The sequence below is a fragment of the Mus caroli genome, unplaced genomic scaffold, assembly GCF_978045245.1.
Source record: "Mus caroli unplaced genomic scaffold, Mus_caroli_1 scaffold_18, whole genome shotgun sequence".
NCBI lineage: Eukaryota > Metazoa > Chordata > Mammalia > Rodentia > Muridae > Mus > Mus caroli.
Window position 1 is genome coordinate 48,526,862 of NW_028227273.1, and position 24,503 is coordinate 48,551,364.

General features: G+C 46.8%; 1 protein-coding gene and 1 non-coding gene across 2 annotated transcripts in view; one reads left to right on the plus strand and one right to left on the minus strand.

The window, feature by feature from the left end:
• Positions 1–1,301: 1,301 nt before the first annotated feature.
• The window catches only part of Xpo5 (exportin 5), a 39,939-nt gene continuing 16,737 nt past the window's right edge, over positions 1,302–24,503 (minus strand). The window contains exons 10-32 of the mRNA XM_021185944.3: positions 23,854–23,937; positions 22,965–23,090; positions 21,547–21,637; positions 20,924–21,052; positions 19,591–19,721; positions 17,160–17,315; positions 15,861–15,902; positions 15,331–15,420; positions 14,413–14,612; positions 12,890–12,989; positions 11,923–12,104; positions 8,402–8,502; positions 7,667–7,763; positions 7,103–7,239; positions 6,089–6,186; positions 4,781–4,827; positions 4,246–4,343; positions 3,673–3,735; positions 3,007–3,089; positions 2,579–2,686; positions 1,924–2,061; positions 1,587–1,751; positions 1,302–1,460 (exon numbers count right to left, since the gene is read on the minus strand). Of these exons, the coding sequence (XP_021041603.1) occupies positions 1,323–1,460; positions 1,587–1,751; positions 1,924–2,061; positions 2,579–2,686; positions 3,007–3,089; positions 3,673–3,735; positions 4,246–4,343; positions 4,781–4,827; positions 6,089–6,186; positions 7,103–7,239; positions 7,667–7,763; positions 8,402–8,502; positions 11,923–12,104; positions 12,890–12,989; positions 14,413–14,612; positions 15,331–15,420; positions 15,861–15,902; positions 17,160–17,315; positions 19,591–19,721; positions 20,924–21,052; positions 21,547–21,637; positions 22,965–23,090; positions 23,854–23,937 (2,604 nt within the window). The 3' untranslated portion in view covers positions 1,302–1,322. The remainder of the gene's footprint in view (positions 1,461–1,586; positions 1,752–1,923; positions 2,062–2,578; positions 2,687–3,006; positions 3,090–3,672; positions 3,736–4,245; positions 4,344–4,780; positions 4,828–6,088; positions 6,187–7,102; positions 7,240–7,666; positions 7,764–8,401; positions 8,503–11,922; positions 12,105–12,889; positions 12,990–14,412; positions 14,613–15,330; positions 15,421–15,860; positions 15,903–17,159; positions 17,316–19,590; positions 19,722–20,923; positions 21,053–21,546; positions 21,638–22,964; positions 23,091–23,853; positions 23,938–24,503) is intronic.
• Positions 9,492–9,598, plus strand: LOC115029813 (U6 spliceosomal RNA). The gene has a single exon (XR_003835371.1). It is a non-coding gene; the product is annotated as a U6 spliceosomal RNA (small nuclear RNA).

The following is a 24,503-nucleotide window of genomic DNA, read 5'->3' on the forward strand; positions in this document are numbered from 1 at the left end:
GATGTACTTTAGTTAGCATTTCTACAAAAGGTTCTATAAACAATAGAAAATTTCTAGCATGAAGTCATAGGATGTTAAAAATATTACAACATAATAAATACAACTACATCCTCCACAGCCCTAAGCAGACAGGAGCGGCAGCTATGAGTGTGGAGGGCAATACTGAGCTCACCTTTGCAACCTGCAGATCCCAAGCACCAGGCAGGAGGACAACGGCCTTGTGCAGCTGTAGAGTGGACAGTGACCTCAATTCTAGTTGCTATTTCCCAGCTCTGTCTTTGCAACTTTACTATGCATGACTGTGTCCCACACTAGGTCAAAGTTGGGGCTGGATGGACAGTGGGCGTGCCAGCATCCAGAGACACAGGTCAAATCTGCCTGTCATAATAGGCAGGACTAGGTCTCACCCATCTTGCTCTGTTTGCTTTGTGCCCTTCCCAGGGACCTTAAGGACTGAAAAGTGTTGGCTCTGACTGGAACACTTTTAGAAATGACCCTTGAGAAGAGAGTCTTCGGAAGCTTAAGAGACCACTGAGATTTCCAAGGCACCTGGACTCAGCTGTCCCAGGAGGGACAGTGGCTGCTTAGCTAGCTTGTCAGAAGCCTACCTGGTCTGGATTACTTCTGTATGGTTGGTGTCATCAGACACTGGGGAAACCCTCGAGGGTCAATCATAGAAAGGCAAGATGTCTACTCTAAGGACCAGAGTGTTAGACTGGATTCTGTTTAGCTCTTGTTCCCAGTACGCTCAGACTTAGCAATAGCTCTGTACCATGGGTCCCCAAGTGGCCAGATTCTTGCTTTAGACTGAGAAAACTGGCCATTTATGGGTCAGCATGTAGCACCTAGGCCAGACATGCCCCTGGGAGTGGAGAAGGATCCCTGTTAGCCCAGCAGCAAGGGGCTCAAGTGGGACCCTTGTAGTCCAAAAGAAAGCAGCTGAGACCTTGCACACCTTGCACACACGGTCAGTGGGTTGGGCACAGCACCCCAGTTCTTCTGTCTGTCTGTCTGCACTGCTGCAGCTGCTCTGGGGAGAGGCCCTTGTGCTCTAGCTTTTCCTGGAAAAGCCCAGACTGCCAGCTGGCTGCCAGCTCCCGCCACCTCTCTGGAATGGCGTAGGTCCCAACACCCTGCACTCTAGTAGGATGACCTGGGTCTTCCCGCAGGACCCACTCTACTCCAGCTTGACCCAGATCTGAGCTGCTCCAGGCTGACTCGGTGGAAAGTGAGGCGGCAGTGCGAGGAGGGCCTAGAGATTAGCTACACGGGGGAAGAAGAGATGACAACCGAGGCCGGAGAAGGATGCCCAAAAGCTTGATTCAGGGTTCAAAGATGGTGGCCAGTCCACCCTCCTCACTGTCCAGCACTTCTGTCTCCAGCATTGGTTTGGGTTTTTTGAAAAGCCAGGGAAGGTTCTTAATGTGAACTTCTTTTCGGAACTGTTCTCCCAAGGGTTTCTGAAGAAAACAAGAAAGAAAACTGATGCTGAGTGACTAGTAGTTGGTTTTGAGTTTACCCACAACAGTCATAGACAACAAGCAATGGTGTGGGACTGCACACCCTAACAGGGATGCGTGACTTACCCCAATGCAGCCAGCGATTAGACGTTTGAAGTGGTCCTTCCGTCGTTTATCAGCTGCTTTTTGAAGGGAGGGGTTTAAAAGCTTGCAGTCAAATTGGTCCAGAGACTCCTTGTTTATTTCAGGGATCTGCTCCATTACTGCTCTTATCTCTAGGTACCTGGGGCGCTGGTTAAATGAGGATAAATTCACTGGCTGTAGGCTTGGCTTGTCACCTTCCTCATTCCACGCCACACCCACCTCTGAGGGGCAGCACAAGCAGTGTGGCAGATGCCACGGCTCAGGATCCTGGGAGCAAGGTGAAGTGAAGCAGCCATGCTGCCAGCCTCCCTCTACTCACCAGCGCCTCGTATATCTGGAAGGCCAAGTGGACCAGGGAAGCCATGCACCCGTCGTGCTGCCCGTGCATCTGCAGTCCTTTCAGCACGCTGGTGAAAAGCCAAGTGACAGCGTCTGCGAGCAGGGTCCCAGACATCACCTGGGAAGACAGCCGTACTCAGGAGCCACAGGAACCTTGCAAGGGCCCACCGCCAGTCCTCTCACTTGCTCCTTCCACTAGCCTAACTTCCCCCTTCTGAGAGGCCAGGAGAGGGCTGGTTGCGATGGAGTCAGAGTCAGCAGGGCAAACCTTTATTGTAACCCTCGCCCCGGGTCTGACCTGTGCTCTCTGCCATGCTTTACCGTCATGGACGGAAACCCTGACACCCCCAGTTGAGCTAGTCTCTGTCAGATGAACAGCGTCACAGTAGTACAAAAGTAACTCACAGGATCTCAGCTGCTAAGAAGACTGAGGCAGGCTGGCAAGGTCAAGGCTCACCTGGGGATGGAGTAGTGAGCTAAGGGCTAGCTTGGGAAACTTGGTCAGACCTGTCTGTCCCTCAAAATAGAAAGGGCAGGGGACTTAGGGCTGCAGCTCAGTTAGTGCTTGCCTAGCATGCTTGTTGCCTGAGGTCCATCCGCCAACCCCCTCAAAGAAATAAGGTGAGTAAACAAACCTGTTTGAGGAGGGGCCAGCAGAGCTGTGTGGTAGCCCTCTGGCAAGACAGCGTGTCCTTCCAGGTCAGAGAATTAAATGCTGTGATTAGCAGTGCTGTGCAGACATCCTGTGCAGGAAAGAAGGAAGATAGCGATGGGAATGAATGTGCCACCTCTGACTGCCTCATGTACTACCTCAGCTCTTTAGTTCCAGCAGCCAACTTGGGCTGCATAGTGAGTTCCAGGCCAGACAGGGCTATACAGAGAAAAAACAACAAAAAACCCCAAAAACCAAAAAACAACAAAACGGGTGGGGGAGGTGGATAGCTGTATTTGGGACAAAAAAAAGCTCAGGCCTACAGAGGCCAAATACCAGGACTCTGCAGCTACGTACTTGTGCATTTACTGAGAGCAAGGAGAGCAGGGGCTGGATGCGAGTGGTACCCACCTCGTGCTTCATGAGGCATTTGCCCAGGTCTGTGAGCTCCACCACAGACGAGGGGGCTACTTCAGTGGCCATCATCTCTTCATCTGTAAACAATGCAGAACATTAAGCACCCCTCCCCCCTTTTTCATCAGGGAGGAATACCTGCACTGAAGGTCCTGGCTAGCTGGTATTGAGCGGAGCTACACAGCCCTCTACCCGCCAAGGCTTTCAACGCCTTTGAGCGACACACCGAGATATAGATATGGATGGTGCCCGGAGCACTACAGGAGCCTCTGGGTGATGAGTGGCTGAGGACACTAGGGTATGTCACACTCGAGTGCTCATGCTACCAGGCATGGACCCCGTTACCAGAGGTCAGAAGGAGTAGCACAGCTGCCTTATGACAGCCTACAGCAGGGGGACAGGCAAGGAAGAAGAAACAGTGCAGGGAGCTGAACTAAAAGCATTGCCAAGGAAGAGATGACAGGTGCTTGGGGATGTGTTTGCAGACTGGACATGCAGACCTCTCAGAGGAGATAACACTGGAGCAGAGAGCGGATGAGCGATCTGAGGGTCATGTCACGGCAGAAGAAAACTACTTGGACAGAGGAAACAGCAAGTGGGGCAGCACGAGACTGTAGATGGATCCCGTCTCTCTGAGGGCTGAGCCACAGCTCGCTCACTCACCATCTCCATCCGCAGTGGGAGCGGCAGTGTGGTCGGCAGTCTTCTTTGACACACAGCAAGCCACTAGGAGAGAACAGTTGACTAGGCTAGGAGAAGGTCCTAGCCACCCACCCAACAACAGCTGCCTCTCACCAGCTGATCTCAGTGGGATGAAAGCTGGTGGGAAGATACTGTTCACAGAATAAAGTCAGCTTCACCAATAGAAGGTGGTATTCTGAGGACCCCAACCAGACTGTGGGTCCCTTCTTCAGTTAGTTAGCTAGGGGGACATTACAGACTCCTGAGAATAAATGACCAGGGAAGGTCACTGATACATTCCCAACCACTTTGGACTGACAATAAATGACTAGTATTAAATTTGTCAACATTTCTGAACATTGCAATTTATGTCCATGTCTAAGAATTCACCCTTTTCCTCTCTTTATCAACCTAGAAACTTATTGCCCAACATTAATTCCAATTCTCATTTTGGATCCCTCTCCTATTTGGTGTCCTACGGTTCTGTCTGGGTGGTGCCTTGTCACCCTCAGGTGGCCGAGTGTGCGGCTCCCCAGGTCCCCACAAGTCACTTACTGATTAGGTCCATGGCTTCTCGGGTGAGCATCCTCACCAGCTGTTCCTCGAGCATTTCCTGAGACTCGGGGTTGTCCTCTGCAATCTCATCTTCTCCACTGCAGAACGGAGACCCAGGGGACACATTCCGTGGGAGAGCAAAAGCACCAAGGACGAGTAGAGTGGTGACCCCCCCCGCCCCCCCTCCCCTCGGCCATTTCTCCCCCCAGGTCTGAGTTCTGAAGGGTTATCAGGGACCAACAGCAGTCCACTTAAAGACACTGTCTCTTGCGAGTCTGCCTGGCTGGAATAATGGAGGGCTCAGGATCAACATCCAGCCTGGGGAGGGGAAAGGGCCCACAGAAAGGCTCAATTCCTTACCAGGTCGCTCACTGGTAACAGCCTGTCCAGACAAACTGCCTCCATCTAAGCCGGAAATGGTTCTAAACCACTGCTATGCTAGCTCTAGGATAGTCAGAGCCCTGCCCCCCCCCCTTTCCCCACCTGAAGCTGGCTGCTGGCTGACCCACCACCCACCAGGGAGGACATTGCTTACCACAGGATGCTCCTCTGGTTGATGACATGCCACTTCTGGGAGAGCCTCTGGGGAGACAAGACAAGGGCTGGAGTGCTGAGGCTGCGGACGTGGTGTTGAGGCCTACTACCAATTTTCTTACTCTAGAGCCTAGGCTGTCAAGAACTCACTACAAATCCGAGGCTTGCCTGAACTGATGCAGTGATCCTCCTGTCGCAGCATCCTTAGTGCTGGGATTGTAGCTACTAATGTGCACTTTAGGCAGAATTAATTAATCAGAAAGAAACTCCCTATGTCAACCTAAAGACATTTTCTGAACTGTTAACTAAATTGTATCAAGGCCCAAATATGAAAAATGGAATCTAAGCCAGGCAGTAGTGGCGTATGCCTTTAATCCCAGCATTTGGGAGGCAGAGGCAGGTGGATTTCTGAGTTCGAGGCCAGCCTGGTCTACAAAGTGAGTTCCAGGACAGCCAGGGCTACACAGAAAAATGCTGACTCCAAACCAAACCAAACCAAACCAAACCAAACCAAACCAAACCAACCAACCAACCAAAAGATTCTAAAATAGGAACTTTAATTAATGTTGGCACTAACTTTTGATTTGGTCAAAACAGGAAAAAGAGCAATGTTGGACACAGACATCAATTTTCTATGCTTAGAAGTGTTGGTGACGTCAGTACTTGGTTATTAATTGCCAATCCAAGGGATTCGGGGGTGTGTCAGTCACCTTCTTCTAAAGTCTCCCTAGCCCTGACAGACCAAACACAGTGAAAAGAAGGCCCGGTTTCTGTAACCTTCCTCTGCTGATTGACAAGGGCAGCATGCCAGCAATCTCTGATAAAACAGATTAACACTACTGAGAAGTTCTGGGTCTCTCTGGAAACATCTGATCTCCATCGAGCTGACTACTGCCTCATCCCACAGCCGTGAACAGACCCAGGGAAAAGAGTCCCTTGACCGTCTCTCCCTGTCACAGGAAGACAGAAGCACAATTTGCACTTGAAGGCACCCACGGCAGCGAGGAGCGTGTGCACACGTGTGTTGAGGCTGGAGACAGGTATCAACTATCTTCCTTTATCAGTCTTCAGCATGTTTTCTGAATCACCCTGGACCTGGAGCTTATCAATTAGCACAACTCTGTTGGGCATAAGAGCTCCTGTGCTGAGGTTACAGATGTGTGGCGCCACAGCTGGCTTCCATGTGTCTTTTGGAGACCTACATTCATGCCATTATGCTTGTGGGCTCTTTATAGACTGAGCCATCTCCCCAGCCTGGAGTACGTGTTTAAGAGTGAGTTCTCTTTGCCCCTTCCCCACCCTCACTTACCATGTGGAGGTAGGTGAAGAGAGGTCCAAGGATGGGAGATATCAGGGTTTCATAGTGTTCTGGGGGGCAGAAGAGCACGAGGGGCTTCACGAAGACACGTGCTACCCTGAGTTAAGGAGGTTCGGCACCAGAGCAGACCGCTCTCTCTCTAGTCACCAGGCTGCACTACTGGGCAGTCTACGATAGGGTGTTCAAGACGCCAAGAATGTCCTATGTTAATAGGAAAACCCCCTCATATGCTTGTCCAAGAATCCCATGCTGCACAAATGCTCAATTCTTTCGTGTTTCAGCTTAACGGACTTTTCTGTTAGTTGTACAACCCAGGCAGGGGCTGCTGAAGAGAAGACTTAAAGACATCCTACACAAAAGGCTCTGAAAGATGATGAAATCTTGAGTGTTCTTTTTAAAAGAAAGCACACAGCTGGTTGTACCAGCCTTCATTTGTAGCTCCAGCTTCCCAGGAGGCCGAGGAAGGCCGTCACCTGAGCCCAGGATCTCCAGGTTAGCCGGGAGAACAGTGAGATTGTCACTCAAAACAAAAACAAAATAAATCCAGGAGTGGTAGCACCCAACACTCAGCAGGCAGAGGCCACAGAGAGATCCTGTCTCAAAACCCCAAAATAAGTAAATTAAAAACCCCAGCTGGTGGTGTATGCACAGAACCCAGCATTTAGGAAGTTAAGGCAGGAGGGCAGCATGTGTAGGGCTAGCCTAGATTATCTATAGAGAGTTCCCGGCAAACACGAACCAACCAAAAGGAAGCACTAAATAAATTGTAGGAAAGGAAATCAACTTGATATGTCTAAGTAGGAAGACAATAGTAATTTATCTCCAGAGAGGAGCTCTGAGGGTTTGTAAGAGAGCCCCCTCCCTTCCTGTTTTCCCTATCGTACCCTTTCTGCTGGAGTCCTGCTGCACTGACGCCCACCGTCCCACCGGTTAGGTCTCCCTCCCTCTCACTCCTGTCTCTAGTTTTCTGGCCTTCTGGGTTATTCAGGGCCATTTCAAGGATATGAAGCATAGATCTAAGCCGGAAGTCAGGAATATTGTTCAAGTTGACGAAAGCTGATCCAAGGAGCTGGGAAGCAAGGTCCTCCACAGTGTAGAAGTCTTGCTGCATGGAAGGGCCCGCCTTCCCCAGGATATGGTAACTGTAAGGCAGAGTCACCGGGTTAATGTTAATACTCACACGGAAGGCTGCAGCTTACTGTGGTGTGCACGTGCTGAGCTCACTGAGCTGCACAACCAGGACAGGACCTGCCGAGTCGCCTCCCGCTGACCCCCCGGAGAAAGGGGCGAGGAGCACTGAGGTCAGAGCAGAGGCAATCACTTCTCGCACCAGCACTGACACAGCAGGCACAAACTTCAAGTCGCAGCCAGGACGGAGGTGACTACGAAAATCAAGGTGCAATGTGGGACAACAGGTTGCTCCCTTAGAAGGAACACTACCACCAACTTCCCCTCTAACGGTTGTCGCATGGCACCTCTACACTAGAATCCTCGGTCAAGTCTCTGTGGAGCACCCCTACAACATGACTGGTCTAGTGTGGGAGCATGGGCAGTGTGCTGTGCCTTTACCAGTTTTCATAGAGAATGCCGAAGAACCGCTGCATCCTCTCCAAAGTGGTTCTATAGACAGGGTGGTCGTTGAATTCCAAGAGAGGCTGAGGTAATCCTACAAACAAAACATGGGTTGAGAACACGCTTTCCTCAAAGAGCCAACACCCATGAGCAGGCAGATATGTCTGTGAACATGTGTACTATACCACAAAGCAGGTGGCCATATATTCTAGTCGGTAGAGTACTAAAACCATTGTGAAGTTGTCACACCTTTCTCCCCTCCCGTCTCTCTGCAAATGGGTATGAGACCCAGGGCCAGGCACATGCTAGTTAAGCTACAACCAACCCAGTATCTCCCCTGCATCTGGCATAGTTAGCTTTCATTAGTCCTTCAAGAAGGAACTTCCCAGATAAACAGGTTAGGCCACCAAATTGACACTCTCCCAAGGACCTGACTCTTTCCTTCATAGCAGATACCACATTTAAGATTATTTTGCCATTTCTGTCTTTCCCAAAGGTAAAAATGAGTGATTCTATCAGGGTAAACATTGATAGACAGAGTTCTCCCGCCCAGCACTATCTGCACACTAACTAAAGAAGAGGTCTCTAGGGAAGCCGCTGGGAAGACTCGCTAGGTCCCCTGAAGGAGCTGGACGGAGCTCTCCCGGACGGAGGAGGAGTTCCACAGAGCACTTCCTGACACCCGCTCATGGGAGAGCAGAAGGAACCTGAGAGGAGCTGAAGCCTTCTTACCTAATATTGCCGTTTTTTCAGATTCAACTATATCCAGAGCCTTGGTGAAGGGTTCTGCCATTTTGGTTAGCATTTCCGGTGTATATAAAGTATTATGGGTTCTGAAAGAAATAAGGATGTTATGTAGACATCTGGCTAGTCTTTCATATATATCTCTGAGAACTCTGTGCTCCCAACTAACACTATAAACGCCCCGGCTCACCAAGCAGACCAGTAACAGGGTCTGTTACTAGTGGCCTGTCTAGAACACAGACAGCTGACCGTATTTCTCCAGGAAAAGTAATCTCACACTGAGACAGGAAACAGGTAAGTTTAAGGTCAACCTGACTGCATAGCAAGGCTCTCAGAAAAATAAAAACCAAACTGCACTCAGCACAATTTACAGTATTTTGCTTTCTGAAACAAAATTCTCTCAGAACTTTGGGATGGTGGTAATACTATAAAATAATGTCTGATATAATTACTTGAATGAATTTAAACTTGACTCTAAGCAAATGAGCCATAATTCCCCCCCCCCTCTTTTTTTTTTAAAGAAGAGGAGGTTTTGGGGCTGTCTTGCTGGTTCAGTGGTTAAAAACACTGGCTGTTCTTCCAGAGGACCTGGGTCCGCTTCCTAGCACCCACACGGCAGCTCACACCTGTCTGTGACTCCAGTTCCAGGGGATCTGACAACTTCACACAGGTATACATGCAGTAAAAACACCAATGCACATAAAATAAAAATAAGTAAATCTTAAAAAAAAAAAAAAAAAAAAGAAAAAAAAAGGGACAAGGACAAGGTCTTGAATTTGTAGACCAAACTGGCCGTGACCCCACAGATACCAGCCTGACTAGTTTTAAAGGCACGTGAAACACGCCCATTTGTTTTGGGTTTTTCTGAGACAATGTTTTGTGCCCAAGAGTCTCCCGCTTTAGCCTCAAGTGATCTGATTATATGTGCTGGAAATGGCTTTGCAGTATACCTGCCTGCTGTTTTTACTATTAATTAAATGTGATCATAAAAACAAATAAACAAACAAACAAATACCCTAGGCTGGGTATGGTGACGGTTGGGAAGTAGAAGGTCGCAGTGAGTTAAAGACCAGCCTGGGTGCTCGTTTCAGCAGCACATATACTAAAATTGGGACGATACAGAGAAGATTAACATGGCCCCTGCACAAGGATGACACACAAATTCGTGAAGCATTCCATATTTTTAGGAAGACCAACATGTGGATACTTCATTCCTCCCTACAATACGGAATAAAATATCCATGGAAGGAGTTGCAGAGACAAAGTTTGGAGCTAAGACGAAAGGATGGACCATCCAGAGATTGCCCCACCCGGGAGTCCACCCCATAATCAGCTACCAAACGGAGACACTATTGCAATATGCCAGCAAGATTTTGCTGAAAAGACCCTGATATAGCTGTCTCCTGTGAGGCTTTGCCAGTGCCTGGCAAATACAGAAGTGGATGCTCACAGTCATCTATAGGATGGAACACAGGGCTCCCAATATAGGAGCTAGAGAAAGTATTCAAGAACTGATGGGGTCTGCAACCTTTTAGGTGGAACAACAATACGAACTAATCAGTACCCCCATAGCTCATGTCTCTAGCTGCATATGTAGCAGAAGATGGCCTAGTCTGCCATCATTGAGAAGAGAGGCCCCTTGGTCTTGCAAACTTTATATGCCCCAGTACAGGGGAACGCCAGGGCCAAGAAGTGGGAGTGAGGGTAGGGGAGCATGGAGAGGGGAGGGTATGGGGGACTTTCGGGATAGCATTTTAAGTGTAAATGAAGAAAATATCTAATAAAAAAGAAGTGGGGAAAAAAACAGAATAAATTGGCCTCTGTGATAATAACACAAAGTAATAAAAGTCTGTAAACATGCAAAAAAAAACAAAAAACAAAAACAAAAACAAAAAAAGACCCAGCCTGGATTACCAAGAATAAAATCTACTAGCCCAAAACATAATTAAAAACAGAAAAGGGGAGATGGCTTAGAGAGCAAAATGCTTGCTATGCCAGCATGTGCCCAGCAGTGCTGAGTGTACAGAAATAGACACAACCAAGGATTCTCTGGTCAGCCAGTCTCGCCAAACTTCCAGGTGTACGTTCAAGTCGAAGACTGTGTCTCAAATAATAAGGCAGAGAATTAACAATGGAGAGATACCCTGACCTCCGTCTCTGGCTTCTGCATGCACCCCTTGTCAGTGCACCCCCGCCCCCAACCCCACCAAGGGCTGGCAGTTCAAAAGCAACAAAAAGAAAGAACCAAAAACTTTCCATCACTCCTGTATACTGTTGCTGGGAGCATGCTCATTACAGCCACATCTGAAAGCTGCCCTGGCCAGGAAAACTTTCAGATGAGGCTGTAATGAGCATGCCTACAAGTCAGGATTTCTACCCTCCCGTGTATAACCAACAAGATTATGCAAATATCTTACAAGTACACTTCCAAGATCCTGAGAGTAGCTTATTATTAAATTTACTGTATGCATGTTATTAAAATTCTGTCCAAAAATCCACCAGGATCAATAAGAAACAGCACAGCCACATAGCAGAATAGCACATAGACAGGAAGAAGAAACAGACCCAGCTACACATAACTCAGATGGCTCCCACACCATGATGTTGAGCAATAGAAGTCAGAGACCAAGGGCTGCATGTTTTTTAAATGTTTCACTTCTATAAAGTTTAAAAGTATCAACAAGCCTAGCCTGAGCACCTCTCATGTGAGCAGGTCAGTTCCTGTGACCTACGGTGACGCTGTTGACTCTTCCATGTGTACATGAAACTCCCAGGTAGCTTGTTAACATTTACAGTCTGCAGTGTGTCCCTAATTCTGATTTTTAAGCAAGGGTTCAGGTACATGCTGATGCCACAGGTCTCACAGTGAAGCCTGCACAAACTGAGGTGACAGACATACTGCTCTCCTCTGGCTTGCTGAGCCATTGGATGCTTGGCCTACATGAGTTCAGTCATTGGTGAGAAATTCTACAAGTGCACATGGACACCATCTGGAGAAACACTACTACAGAAACCAACTGTCCCGCTCCCAACAAGCCGTTTCCTTCCTAGTAAAAATGTAGACAAAATAACCTTAAAAGCAGGTATAAGCTATAAGGAAATAAGAAAGGGCTGGGATGTACCTCAGTGGTACACTGTGGCCTCGGATGCACAAGGCCCATGTCAGTCTCCAGCAAACCAGCAATAAAAAAACTGCGCACGCCTTTAATCCCAGCACTTGAGATGCAGAGGCAGGCCGATCTTGAGTTTGAGGCCAGCCTGGTCTACAGAGTGAGTTCCAGGATAGTCAAGGCTACACAGAGAGGCCCTGTCTTGAAAACCAAAATAGGATACGACAACACTATTATGCCTATGGAGAGAGCACACCTCACACAGGGAGGCCAACTGTCCTTAGAAAGAAGAACCTCCCTCTCAAAAGACTCAGGACCTAATCCCATACCACTAGTGCAATGAGAAATAAAAGATCAAACTTTTGAGATTCTTAAGAACAAAGAAGATCTCTGACTCACCTTACAAGGGCAAGCAAGTTGTCGAGAAGTCTGAGGATGTGCTCTGTGCAGGGGTTGCGGAAGATGGGATTCCCGCTGGGTGTGTAGCCCACCACAAAGCCCCCAGCTTTGGCTTCTTCTAGGTCGGAAGGCCAGCTAGTGCGTCTCATAACCCCCAGGATGCTGTACACACAAAAGCTCATCTAGAGAGAAGAAGGAAAAACACAGCAGGGATAAGGGGAGAGCACTGAGACACACATGCAGGGGGTCAGTGCAGTGTCACCGACAGAGACGGGGAAGAAACCTGTGTCTCCCACCCCAGCAAGACCTCAGTCCTTGTCCTTATGGTCCAGTCCAAGGGAGGTCTTCTCACTGCCGTTTGTCAGGGCCGTAGTAGGAAGCTCAGGGAGCTTCCTTCTCATTAGGATGTCTTTCCAGGGCTTTAGTGACCCTGGGGTAGGGGTGGCTTGGATGAGCTCCACCACCAAGTATTTAAACTGCCATTTTTTTTTTACCTGACCCTCCATCCGGGACTCCACAGCCTGCATCCTAACCCCCAACCCCTCATGCCAGGCTGGTCACGTGTCTTTCACCGTAGTGGCTTCTCTGAGCACCGATGCACTGGAAAGCCTCAGGGTCTCAAGATTTGGCCATCACCTAGGACTTCACATGCCAGCGAGCAATAGCAGGGGGGACTCACCCTGCCACCAAGTCTGACCTACTTCCTCATTACACCTCCAGTCTTCCGAGCTACTTAGGGATCCTTAAAGCCAAAATAATGACTTCATAGAAAAGACCATGTGCTCTGTTGTGAGAACTAACTCAAGAATTCAAGACTAAAGAAGAAAAGAAAGGAGAAGCTTAGGGCAGGAGAGACTCTTGGGTCTCTCACCAGTACAGACAAAACAAATCTGAGAAACTTGATCAATGAAACACCCTAACTCCTGCCCGTGGCCAGTGAAACTTCCCATTCCCAGGAGAGTCTTACTCGTGCACGGTTCAAGCCACATGGATCCTCCACAGCTGGGTCACAGCTTTTCAGATCAGCACCCACATAGGCAATAAAGGCGTCAATATCTGACAGCGCTCTGAAGGGAGGGGAAGAAGAAAAGTTCCATCATGATCTTTGTTTAGACAGAGATTTACTCTATTTTCAGCTAAGTGTATGTGCATGTCTGTGTGGGGTATGTATATGAGTGCAGGTGACCTCGGAGGCCAAAAGAGACCACGGGTCTCCTGGAGCTTGTTACAAGCGGCTGTGAGCAAGTCAGCCTGGTGTTGGGCACTAAACTCTGGTTGTCTGAAAAAGCAGTAAGCTTTATTAACCACTAAAACATCCCTCCAGCCCCTACATTATGATTTAAATATAAGAAAATTGGGGGAATGTGTGCTTGCATCTATGTATGTCTGTGCACCACACAGCGCACAGTGCTTAGTTCCTCAGAGACCAGAAAAGGGCTCTGGATTCCTTGGGGCTGGAGTTACAAATGGTAGTGAGCTACAATGTAGGTGCTTGAAACTAGATGAACCTGGGCCTCTACAAGAGCAGTAAATGCTCTTTTATCAGCTGAGACATCACTCCAGCCCTCCAAATTTTGTTGGCTCCTATGAGACAGGGTTTGGTTGACTGGGAACTCAGAGCCTGGTGTATGCCTCTGATGGCAAAGGAGTGTGCCACTGTAGCTTCTTTGAATCACGCCCTTAAGGAAGGACAGTCTCCACAACGCTAACAGCAGACCAAGGAAGCATCATCATCACAGGTTTGTAATCCCAGCACTTGAGAGGAAGAGGGCAAGGAGGAGTAGGAGTTCAAGGTCACCCTTGGCTACAGGGTTACATAGAGGCCGATCTGGGTTACAGTAGACCCAGTCTTAAGAAACTATATTAAAAAGAGTATTTGACCCCAAACAGTAGTATTTTTGCTTTTGTTGTTTTGTTTGGTTTTTGAAACAAGGTCTCACTATGTAGCTCTGGCTGTCCTAGAACTCATAGAGAGATCCATCTACCTCTGCCTCCTGAGTGCTAAGATTAAAGGTATTTGCCACTGAGCCCAGCTCAAACAGCAGTTGTTACAGTAAGAGTTTAAGCACACAAATTATAAGCTGTCATTTGAAAGTTTATGTTAACAATTCCATTCCCAAATAGCACTGTGTATTTTACAAATTAAAACAGTGACAAGACAAACAGGTTCTCTACCACGTGGACAGCACAGAAACAAGATCCACAAATCCCACTGTGATCCTTCCTAGCTGCTCTCATTCCTCTAAAGGTGAGGCTGGACTGCAAAACTGCCATGGCGTTGTGTGCCCTATGACCATGCCAGCCACCTTTGACCAGTTCTACTGCACCTCCGTAGAGTAGGGCTACATTTTCTGGGATGCGATTACGTCACTGATAGTACCAGCACAGCCCCACATCCTCACACCCCTCTGCATCTTGAAACAGCTCTGGAAACACACCAGTTCTACTCAAGTGCTGTCACACAGTCAGTGGCCCCCAAATCTCCTATACCTGCACATTTCTTCAGAAAGCCAGATGTTGACCACCGGTGCCATCAGCTCCTCTAGGAATAACTTCTGCCGCTCATAATCCTTGAATTGGTTGCTAACGAGAACCAGGGCTTCCATGAGGGCACACTTCTCCATCTGGGTCAGGAGGAGCTCATTGGAGAGGAGTTGCTTCACGTGGCTATAAAGCATGTCAAAATTGGGCTGCACAGCACAGAGAAAAAGGGCTGACTTTCAGAGAGCTGAACCAGTCAAGGATGCCAGAAAATCAAGACAGTCTAGGGGAGACTAGGGCCTATGGGCCACCACATAATAACTTTGTCCCAATGTCTGTCCTTGTCTGAATAGCATGGGACCAAGTAGGGGGCAGTTCTGTCTGGTGCTTCTCTACACTGATGTAACCGTCCATTCACCAAGATCAATTTCAAAGGAGCCTTTTAATGCAAACTAATGTGAACTTTTAAAAGAATTCCCACAAAAAATAGCTGGCATGTGCATCTGGCTTCTCTCAAAAATCAGACAACCATTTGCAATAGGAATTGAAAACATTTCATTCACACAGAAAAGAGCCATTTATCTTGAGGGACAAATTAAGTCACATTTTATGCTGTATCACTAGGTTAGTTCTCAACCCACGGGTCCTGCAAGACCCCTTTGGGGGAGTATATCAGATATCCTGCATGTCAGATATCTGCATTACAATTCTATCCGTAGAAAAATTACAGGCATGAAGTAGTAGCAATAATTTTATGGTTTGGAGTCACCACAAAGTGAAAAACTGTATTAAAAGGTTGCAGCATTAGGAAGGTAGAGAAGCACTGCTCTACATAAAAAGAGGAAGAACAGACCCACTTAAGAAAGCTACCTACAAAAGAGTAGTCACACAATGTTCTGGAGACTCAGCCAGGGTCCAGCAACTTACCAGAACAAGGTCTGGGTAGTCCCGACACATCTTGTTGATGGAGGAGCAAGCATGTCTCCTTACATTCCTGACTGCCCGAGTCCTGGGGGCCTGCAGAGAAACATTCCCCAAACTCTGTAAGTACCGCTCACTAGTGCAGCTGAAGACCATGTGACAGTCAGCCGATTCAGAGCCCATGTCTGTAGTTCTAAGGGTAAAATGAATCGGGATTCACAGTCTCCATAAACCTGTGTTCAGATCTGCCCTCAGATGCTCCAGAGGAGCATCTGCCCATCTGCTTTGCCAGCCCTTCCTTCCATACACGCAAAGTCCAGACTAAGTATGGGTGTACGGTACTCATACACAGCATATGAGAAGTTAGAACTAGGACAGGTTAAATGAATGGTCTCAGCTTTGCACGGCAGCTCTTGCCTGTGATGCTAGCCCTGGGGGTGGGGGTAGGAAGGCAGAATTTAAGGCCAGCCTGAGATACATAGTCAGACCCTGTTTCAAAACATAACCCCAAACACAATAGAGAAAAATGGTCTTACCTTACTTTCCCCAACAGATTCAAAAGTAACAAATGAAAAGAGCTGAAAGGAGAGGAAAGGCAACAGTTACTCCCTGTCTCTGGGTTACCAGGGGCTCCAGCCAGCCCTGCAAGCATAGTCTAGGCATCCACACGCTGGCAGCACAAGTGGGGAGGAAGGCCACCGGTGTTACCAGACATAATCCACTTTCTCAGATGGCTATAGGAGCCTCGAGAGCCCTAACTTTACCTCTGCACCAATTACAGAGAAAGCGGTGGGGATTACTCGAGTGATCGGTCAGTCTATGCCATCACCTGCAGCTCGGCTGAGGACAACTCTGCTCTGCGAGTCTCTGTACCCGGCCCCTCTGCACCGGCCCAAAGGGCAATTCAAGAACCCACTGGACCTTTTCTAAGGCTCAGTGAGCTTCTGTTGTGCGCAGCACGATCTTCACTTCTCTGGCAGCCCTTTCTTTTGGGATAGGCATGGTGGGGCTTCTTGCCTCTGTGCTGCCCCTTCACTGATGTTGAGGGATTCCTGGCTTGAGCCAGATACCTCCAAGTGTATATACAGATCCTATTTTCCATGGCTAAATGTATGGGCCTTTTAAAAAAAAATGTATTTAATCATTTTATGTACATGGGTGTTTGCCTGCATGTATGCCAGCATCACATGCGTTCCTGGTGACTGAGGAGACTAAAAGAAGGGAGTCAGATTCTTTGGAACTGTTGGCTGTGAGGAACCATATGGGTCCTGGGAACTGAACTCTGGTTCTTGGCAAGAAAAGAAGTGTTCTTAACCACCTCTCCAGCCCCACTGCCCTTTTAGTATTGAGATGATGCCTAAATCTTATCTCAGCACTCCCTCAAGTCTAGACATTTAATCTCCTATCATCAATACTGAGAGCTATTTGAACTGTAATGTTTTACATGAACTTCAGATGCAGTGGGGGCTCTTACCATGCACTGAATCACAAATCAGAAATCCAAAGAAGTATCCATGCTCTCTGACTCCAATTCCTATCACCAACCCTGTGGCATACTTAGGAACCTTCTTTAGCTTTCATTTCTGTTTCCTAGCACACAAGTGTATTTATTCATGCAATTCCATATGGGTAGGTACAATGTCTGTTTATGTGCCTTGTTGCCACAGTGGTACCGAACACTAAGCACAGCGTCTGATCTATATAGTACGTACTAAGTAAACCACCTAACACAAGAAAATATGCCTGCCTCTTGACCAGTTTATAACAGATACTTTCAAACAGTTATAAAAATTGACTCATATTTTAACATAAAGTTTGTAAAAGTGGGCTTATACCTTAGAGAAGACCTGGGGCAAGAACGCAGGCTTGTATGTGACAAATGGAAAGAGCGCTGAGACATTAGTGAGGACGCAGGAGAGGACGAGGGGATCCTTGATCTCAAAGTTCAAAACCAGCTGCAGCAGCTCTATCCCATCACTAACCGGGAGCTCCTGTCAGACAGAAACAATAGGAAGTCAACAGGGCTGCAGCTCAAGAACTACTACTGCATTTGGTTTGCATTGTAGGTTATAAAAATATAACAGTTAGCATAGGTTACTTCACAAAGTGCATGTGTGTACAAGCAGAAGCTGTGGTTTCTGGGAAGTGAAGTCAGAGCTTCATGTACACTAGGAAAGTGCTCACCACTGGCAATGTCTCAGCTTTGTCCCTATCCCCACAACTTTGTATCCTGAGACTGTTTGTAAGCTTGCCCAGGCTGGCCCTGAGCTCAGTCTAGAGCCCAATATGACTTTGAACATGGAGTCCTGCTTCAGGCTCCCGGGTCCTTAGGACCAGAAGCCTACTGTACTGCAACGCCCAGCTTATACACTGCTTTTGAATCACTAAATCTAAACCACTTCATCAAAAATTTCAATATGCACCACAACAGGAATATATAATTTTTTAAAAAAAGTTTCCATTTTTCTACTACAGATACATAGAGATGGATCCCTTAGCTGGAGAGCACCTCTATTTTAGGACCCAAAAGGCAGAGGCAGTAGGACTGCCACAAGTTCAAGGCCAGTCAAGCTATACAGCAAGGCTCTGTCTCAAGTAAATAAGTATATTTTCAATTAGTTAGTTCATCTGAATAAGAGATTTTGAGGAAATGGCTAAATTTGTGGTGTTAAAAGTTATATATTTCCTTTAAGATTTATTTTATGCCAGGCAGTGGTGGTGCACACCTTTAATCCCAGCACTTGGGAGGCAGAGGCAGGAAGATTTCTGAGTTCGAGGCCAGCCTGGTCTACAGTTTCAGGACAGTCAGGGTTCCACAGAGAAATCTTATCTCAAAAAACAACAACAACAAAACCCAACAACAACAACAAAAAAGATTTATTTTATTATCTTTGTGTATGTGTGTGTGTGTACACTTATGCACGTTCTAAAGCACGAGTGCACACACGTGTAAAAATAAATGCCTGCCATAGTACTAGTGTCCTAAAAGGCCTGAGGTGTCAACCCTGGAGTTGAAGTTATAAGCAGTTGAGAGCCTGTAACCAACAGGACCCAACTCAGGTCCTTGGAAAGCACAGAAAGTACTCTAGAGTACTGAACCTCCTCTCCATCCCAAATCATGCACTGTCCAATGTCAAACCATGTTCCATGTTATTTTCCTTTTCAGATAGGGCCCTGGGGTGTATGTAGCACACGTTGGCCTCAAAACAGTTGTTCTTCTACCTTTTGGGGAATTATTTAACAAGCTTTGTCTGCAGCTAGATTACACTGCTTTATAATGCTGTGAGCTCTTTGATTTACTACCAAGGGAAGCATATTGATCTTCATCGTCCCAATGTGACAAGTTCCCCCAAACAATGTCATCATCAGGTCATCGCTGCAGCTGCTGAAGCATGGTCTTCCTCGACATCCTCTGTTTCTCCTAGACTACAAACAAGTCGAGCTAATGCTACAGTGGAGAGGATAAACAAGCTTCCAGCCTTTCTAGTCAAAGAATCTCTTGGCCAAATTCTTCCACTGAAAGCAAATTAAAAAACAGAAGCTATGATGCTTCTATTTACAATGGAGGAAGAAAATGGGCAGTCTGCAAACCGTCAGACTAGGCAGCATGGCCAGAGGTGGGCTGGAGCCTGCTGCCTGCACAGCCCCGGACACAAACACACAAAGCTTCATGAAGAAAGTAAAGTAACCCTATCACATACATTCTCATCAAAGATCCATTTTGCAGGATTAGACATGTTGCCCAGGGCAGGGGCTATAGCGTAAGAAGTGGTGCTCCTCTGCCATGTGCAAGGTCCTGGATTCAATTGTCAGCAATACAGTGAGAAGAAAAGGGCCCATTATAAAACCTAGCCACAACCAGCAGGAACCTGCCCTTGATTTATCAGTTATTATTCAGGGGAGGACAGTGGCCATACAACATGAATATTATGCGTCACCTGCCATAACTGAGAGAGATGCTTTATAGAGAGTACCTCTTAATGAGATCCAAGCCCACTGGGCTCACTACAGATTTAACCTCCATGTGCCTCCTATGTACTGGAGCCCAACTGACCATTCCCTGAAAATGGACACGAAACGACGAAGGGCTGAGAGTCACAGGTCTGAGTTCTAGCTTCAGATCTCCCATTTATTACATGTTTGAACCGGAGCCTTACTATCTGAGTCTGTTTTCTCTTTTATAAGATGCACGTCCCTAAGTCTCTCTATCCAACCACAATTTACAAAAGGTCAACGTCACTCAGAGAGCACGGGAAAGTTACTTACTTCTTTGTCTAGTGTTCGAAACATCTGGTTGATCACACTTTCCAAAAAAAAAGTCATAGCTTCCCACTGCACATATGAAGGTGAGAAGATGGAGCAGAGGCCTCCCTCTCCAGTTCCAGCTGCAGAACATGCTTTTGAAACACACATGCAAATACTCATCAGTATGGTAGGATAGCAGAAGACACAAAGAGCCACAGCCGGAGTCTCCAAGACCACGTGGTAATGTGGAGGTACAGGAGCAAGTGATCTAACAGCCCCAACACAGAAGGCTCATCAGGTTGCTGCTCTGCTTCCACCTCTCCGTGAACCACCTGAATTCACTTCCAGTCAGTGTCTTGAGAATATGCACGGAAGGAAACTGTATGGCTTACTAGGCATTTGAAAAATAAGAATTGCTCCCCTCCTTAAGTGAAATCTAGGAGATCCCAAAACATTAAGATATTTGAGATCATAAGGAACTGCTCCACGCTAGGGCTGTTGCTCAGCACCGGCCTCAGGGCTTAGCATTCATTTACAAGGTCCTGTGTGGATCCCCTGGGGTTGGGGATGCTAAGGGTGGGCATGGCAACACCACACGCAACAGCTGACGGATGAGGACACTTACATCTGAGACCAGGCCAGCCTGGGATAGACAGCCTGTTACAAACACACACACACACACACACACACACACACACACACACACACACACACACAGGAATTCTTAAGTTACAAGGTACTGGTTTACATTCAATAGCCTCACAGCAATTCTCAGGGCTACATCTAGAGAAATTATCTAGGGTCTAAATTAATAAACATCACCAGACTCTCCCCCTCCAAAGAAGCCACAGACAGATGCTAATAGGCTAATTTCCAACCACTGTAAAATGCTGCCATTCACTAGCTTCGTCCCGTAGCAGTTCAGGGGGGTTTCCTCAGTCAAGTGACCAGACCTTGAGAGTGGATTTACACTCCCAAGTGACTGTCACATCTCATCATTTAAATCCTCAGGGCCCTTGGGATGACCATGACCGTGGCAAGTCTTGTTCTAGTTAAATCATCCCTCCTGCCTGGTTAACCCTGCCCACTAAGCACAACACGAAAGACAGAGCAAGACAGAGATAAGGCAGACAGACAAATTTAACTGCCCGAAGCACTTGCATAGAGGTAGGAACTTTGGTTTTATGTAAAATGAGACTGTCCAAAGGCTCTGAGGTGTTTGATGTGGCAAGTCTTTGAACTGGTCCAGCTATGCCTAACCAGAGATTCCTTCTGAATCTATATACTGGCACTTGTTTAAAGCAAAAGTTAGTTCTAGACATGCAGTAATAAAAGACAAAAAGCAAAAACTAACAGTTCACAGCTCCAGTGTCAATAGAAGCTGACAGCTGATACTTGAGCCATTCTGCCGCCATCTGGAAGCTAGTCTTAGGATCCAGTCGACATACACACCTCACCACCTCTCCATGCTGGGCTCTGGAGGCTGACAAGAGAAGGGCATGAATCAACACCTAGACATGAACTCAAGCTACCATGCTGGGGCCCGGGTCTTACACTCCCGTTCTAGATCACAGTGGCTCATTATAGCTTTGTGGAATTAATGTATCCAAAAACCTTAAAAAATTACCTCTAAAAATGTCTTACCAGCTAGATCCTGCAAACAGGAAACTAACATTGACTTGCCATGTCTATGAAAGTAGGAAGCAGCTAGACAGGGCCGTGAGGGGTGTGGCTGCTATGAGAAGAGCAAAGCTCCTCACAAAGTACAGCATGCCATAGTGGTGGAAAGGAGAAATAAAATTCACGGGCTTAGAATCCACCATGCGGAAATGTACCCTTCTGCAATAAAAACCTGGAAATTAAGAGAATTGCTCTCCAGGTCTGAGGACTGCTAATAAGAAGTCTCAGGCATCACACCCAGGATTACAGCATTGGATGCCACTCTGAGAGTGCTTGGAGGAGGTTTCAGCCACTTACAGTTGAAGAAAGCATTGAAGTCCTCATCACTATCGAAATCAAATCGGGAATATTCACAGCTGGGGCTATCTGTTTTAGAAGGAAAGCCCATCTGGGAAGAGAAAGACAATCAGTGGGGACAGGGATAAGGACAGGCCGCTGAAGAGAGGACGCAGCCTCCTGCAGCTGAAGCCTAGGAGGAGCTAAGGCGCAAGAGACCACTCAGGACAGGGAGTGTAGCACACGGTCTGGCTCCCCAGTGCCAGTGCTCTCAGAGTGCTAAAAAGAGAACACAGAAAGCTGATATGATTTCTAGATTCCTCAATAACTTCCAGTGTCCATTTAGGGTCTGAGTATGAACACGGCCCCCCATAAAAGGTACTAATTTCATATAGAATAAGATGAGGGACCGGAAATTGCTTATTTCATTATGTACTGAGCAAGAGAGGCTGAATATCATGGCCCACACCTACAGTCCCAGAATTTGAGAAAAGAGGCAAGATGGATCTCTCACTCTAAGTTCAAGGTGAGCTTTGTCTACATAGAGCTTCTGGGCCAGCCTGCATTACAGTAAGGCCCAGTCTAAACCAACCAAAACCAAAGCAGAAAGACCAAAACCAAAACCAAATAAAAAAAAAAAAAGAAGAAGAAGAAGAAGGGAGAGGGAGGGAGAGGGAGAGGGAGGGAGAGAGAGAGAGAGAGAGAGAAAGAGAGAGAGAGAGAGAGAGAGAGAGAGAGAGAGGAAATAAAAAGGTATTGTAAAACCATAACAAAGTTAGAACCCAGTATGTGTTAAATAAATTCTTGAGGAAACAAGAGTCCTATTGTCTGGCTTTGTACCTTACAATGAAGGGCTGGGGTGTGTTTGTATATGTGTGTGTGCGGGCATCTTGCCTAGTACACACAAAACCCAGAGGAAAGGGGATGGTGGAGAAGGGAGGGGAGCAGAGGGGAGAGAAAAGGAAGGGAGAGGAAAGGAAGAGGAAAGGAAGGGGAAGATGAACAAAAACCAAAACCGAAGGTTCTGGTAGCTCAGCTCTTCCAGATCTGAGACTCTGACACACAGCGCATGAAGAGGCGTCTGCAGAGTGAGCCCTCCCTGAGCCACACTCCTATGTGCAGCCCCACTGCCCATGACTTTCTGAAACAATCCTTAGACATTACTGCATCTTAGAGTCTACCCGATCCCACCCTCGCACATCTGCAAACACTGCTATTCCTGCTGTTACCTCCTAAGCAGCATGAGTTCTTTCCCTAGCACCTTGCTCCATACTTCATATTCCAGTGTTCTAAATTGTGGATGAACAGGTGTGACAACCACTCTGAGCTGTCTTCTTCCTCAAGAGAAGAATTCTCTTAGAGGAGGTTAGGAGAATCCACAGTGCCAGCTTCACACCCTCTCACCAGCACTCCGCACACTTAGGACTTCCATGGCTTACCTTGACCAAGTTTGTCATAGAAGCACGAAGATATTTTGGTATTACTGCTAACAGCGCCGGATCACGGGACAGAACTTCATGCCTGAAGAGGGCTCCCCACGTCATATGGGTTGAAGAGCGTAAAAACTAAACCAAAACAAAAACCTACACATCAGCTTAAGGATTTAGATATTACTTAAGCAAGACTGTCACTCAGCCTAGCAGTTATCAACAATAATTCTCCATAGGAAGATGTCACTACATTTTCAAACAACTGCAGTGCACCAGAAATGGATGACTACCTATGACATGCCAGTAAGAGAGCTGTAAGCCCTGGAGTGTGGTCAGGATATCTCTCAACTCTAGAGATTAGAAAGAGAACTAGAATCACAAAATGATAAGAAAAATATTGAATTGAATGCAGTTAATATCAAAGTAACAAAATTTACTAAACTTTTAAATTTAAATATTTTTCTTGTTCATATCATCTGGGACACACAGCCCATTGTATGGAGCACAATCAGAAAGCCACGTGTTGGGAAAAGCTGCTGACCAAGACAGTGAAGTGCTGGTGAAACAGACCCAATATTCTCTCTTTTAGAATATGCTTGTTTATTTATTCTCTGTGTCCCAACCAGAAGTCGGAGGTCATGTGCTCGCTCTCAGAAACTGGTTCTCTCTCCTGTCACCACAGACCCAGGGAGTCACACAGATTGCCAGGCTTGCACCGCAGGCGCCTTGTCCTCACTAGGCCTTCCCACTAGGTCCCTGGCAATTCTAAAGGAATCCTCCAGTCATTCCTTAGGCTCAGTGAAGTGACATTTAGACATAAGTAGGAAATTCTCCAGGCTGTAATATGTGACTTGGGTTGACCATCCTAATATTAGTAAGTTATTTGTATAAAGCTTACCTGACTTGGGTGGGTTGTGAAAGCAAGAAAAGATTCCAGGTACATTCCAAAGTTTATAGGTGTTTGTATGTTAGCATCTAAGGCCTAAAGAAAAAAAAGACCACATTAATTACCATTGAAGCAGCTGAAGAGGTGGTGGGGGTAGGGAGAATGAGTGATAATAAACAGGAAACAGAGATGACATTTAAGACTCAATGTGTTTATCCATCTGGCCTTGATCCACCACTGTTATTACAAAACTAGGAAAGCTGAGGCAGAAGCATGCTAAGTTTAAGAATAGACTAAGCTACAAAGAGATACTGACTCAAAAATTAAAAGCGCCGGGCAGTGGTGGCGCATGCCTTTAATCCCAGCACTCAGGAGGCAGAGGCAGGCAGATTTCTGAGTTCGAGAGCAGCCTGGTCTACAAAGTGAGTTCCAGGACAGCCAGGGCTATACAGAGAAACCCTGTTTCGAAAAAACCAAAAAACCAAAAAAAAAATTAAAAGCAAAGGTTATAAGGAAACATTACTTCATCAGACCTGCTCTATTTATATTTTTGTGACTCAATCTATTAAACACCATTTCAATCCAGGTGTGGTCACACACACTTTTTTTTTTTTTTAAGATTTATTTATTTATTTATTATATGTAAGTACACTACTGCTGTC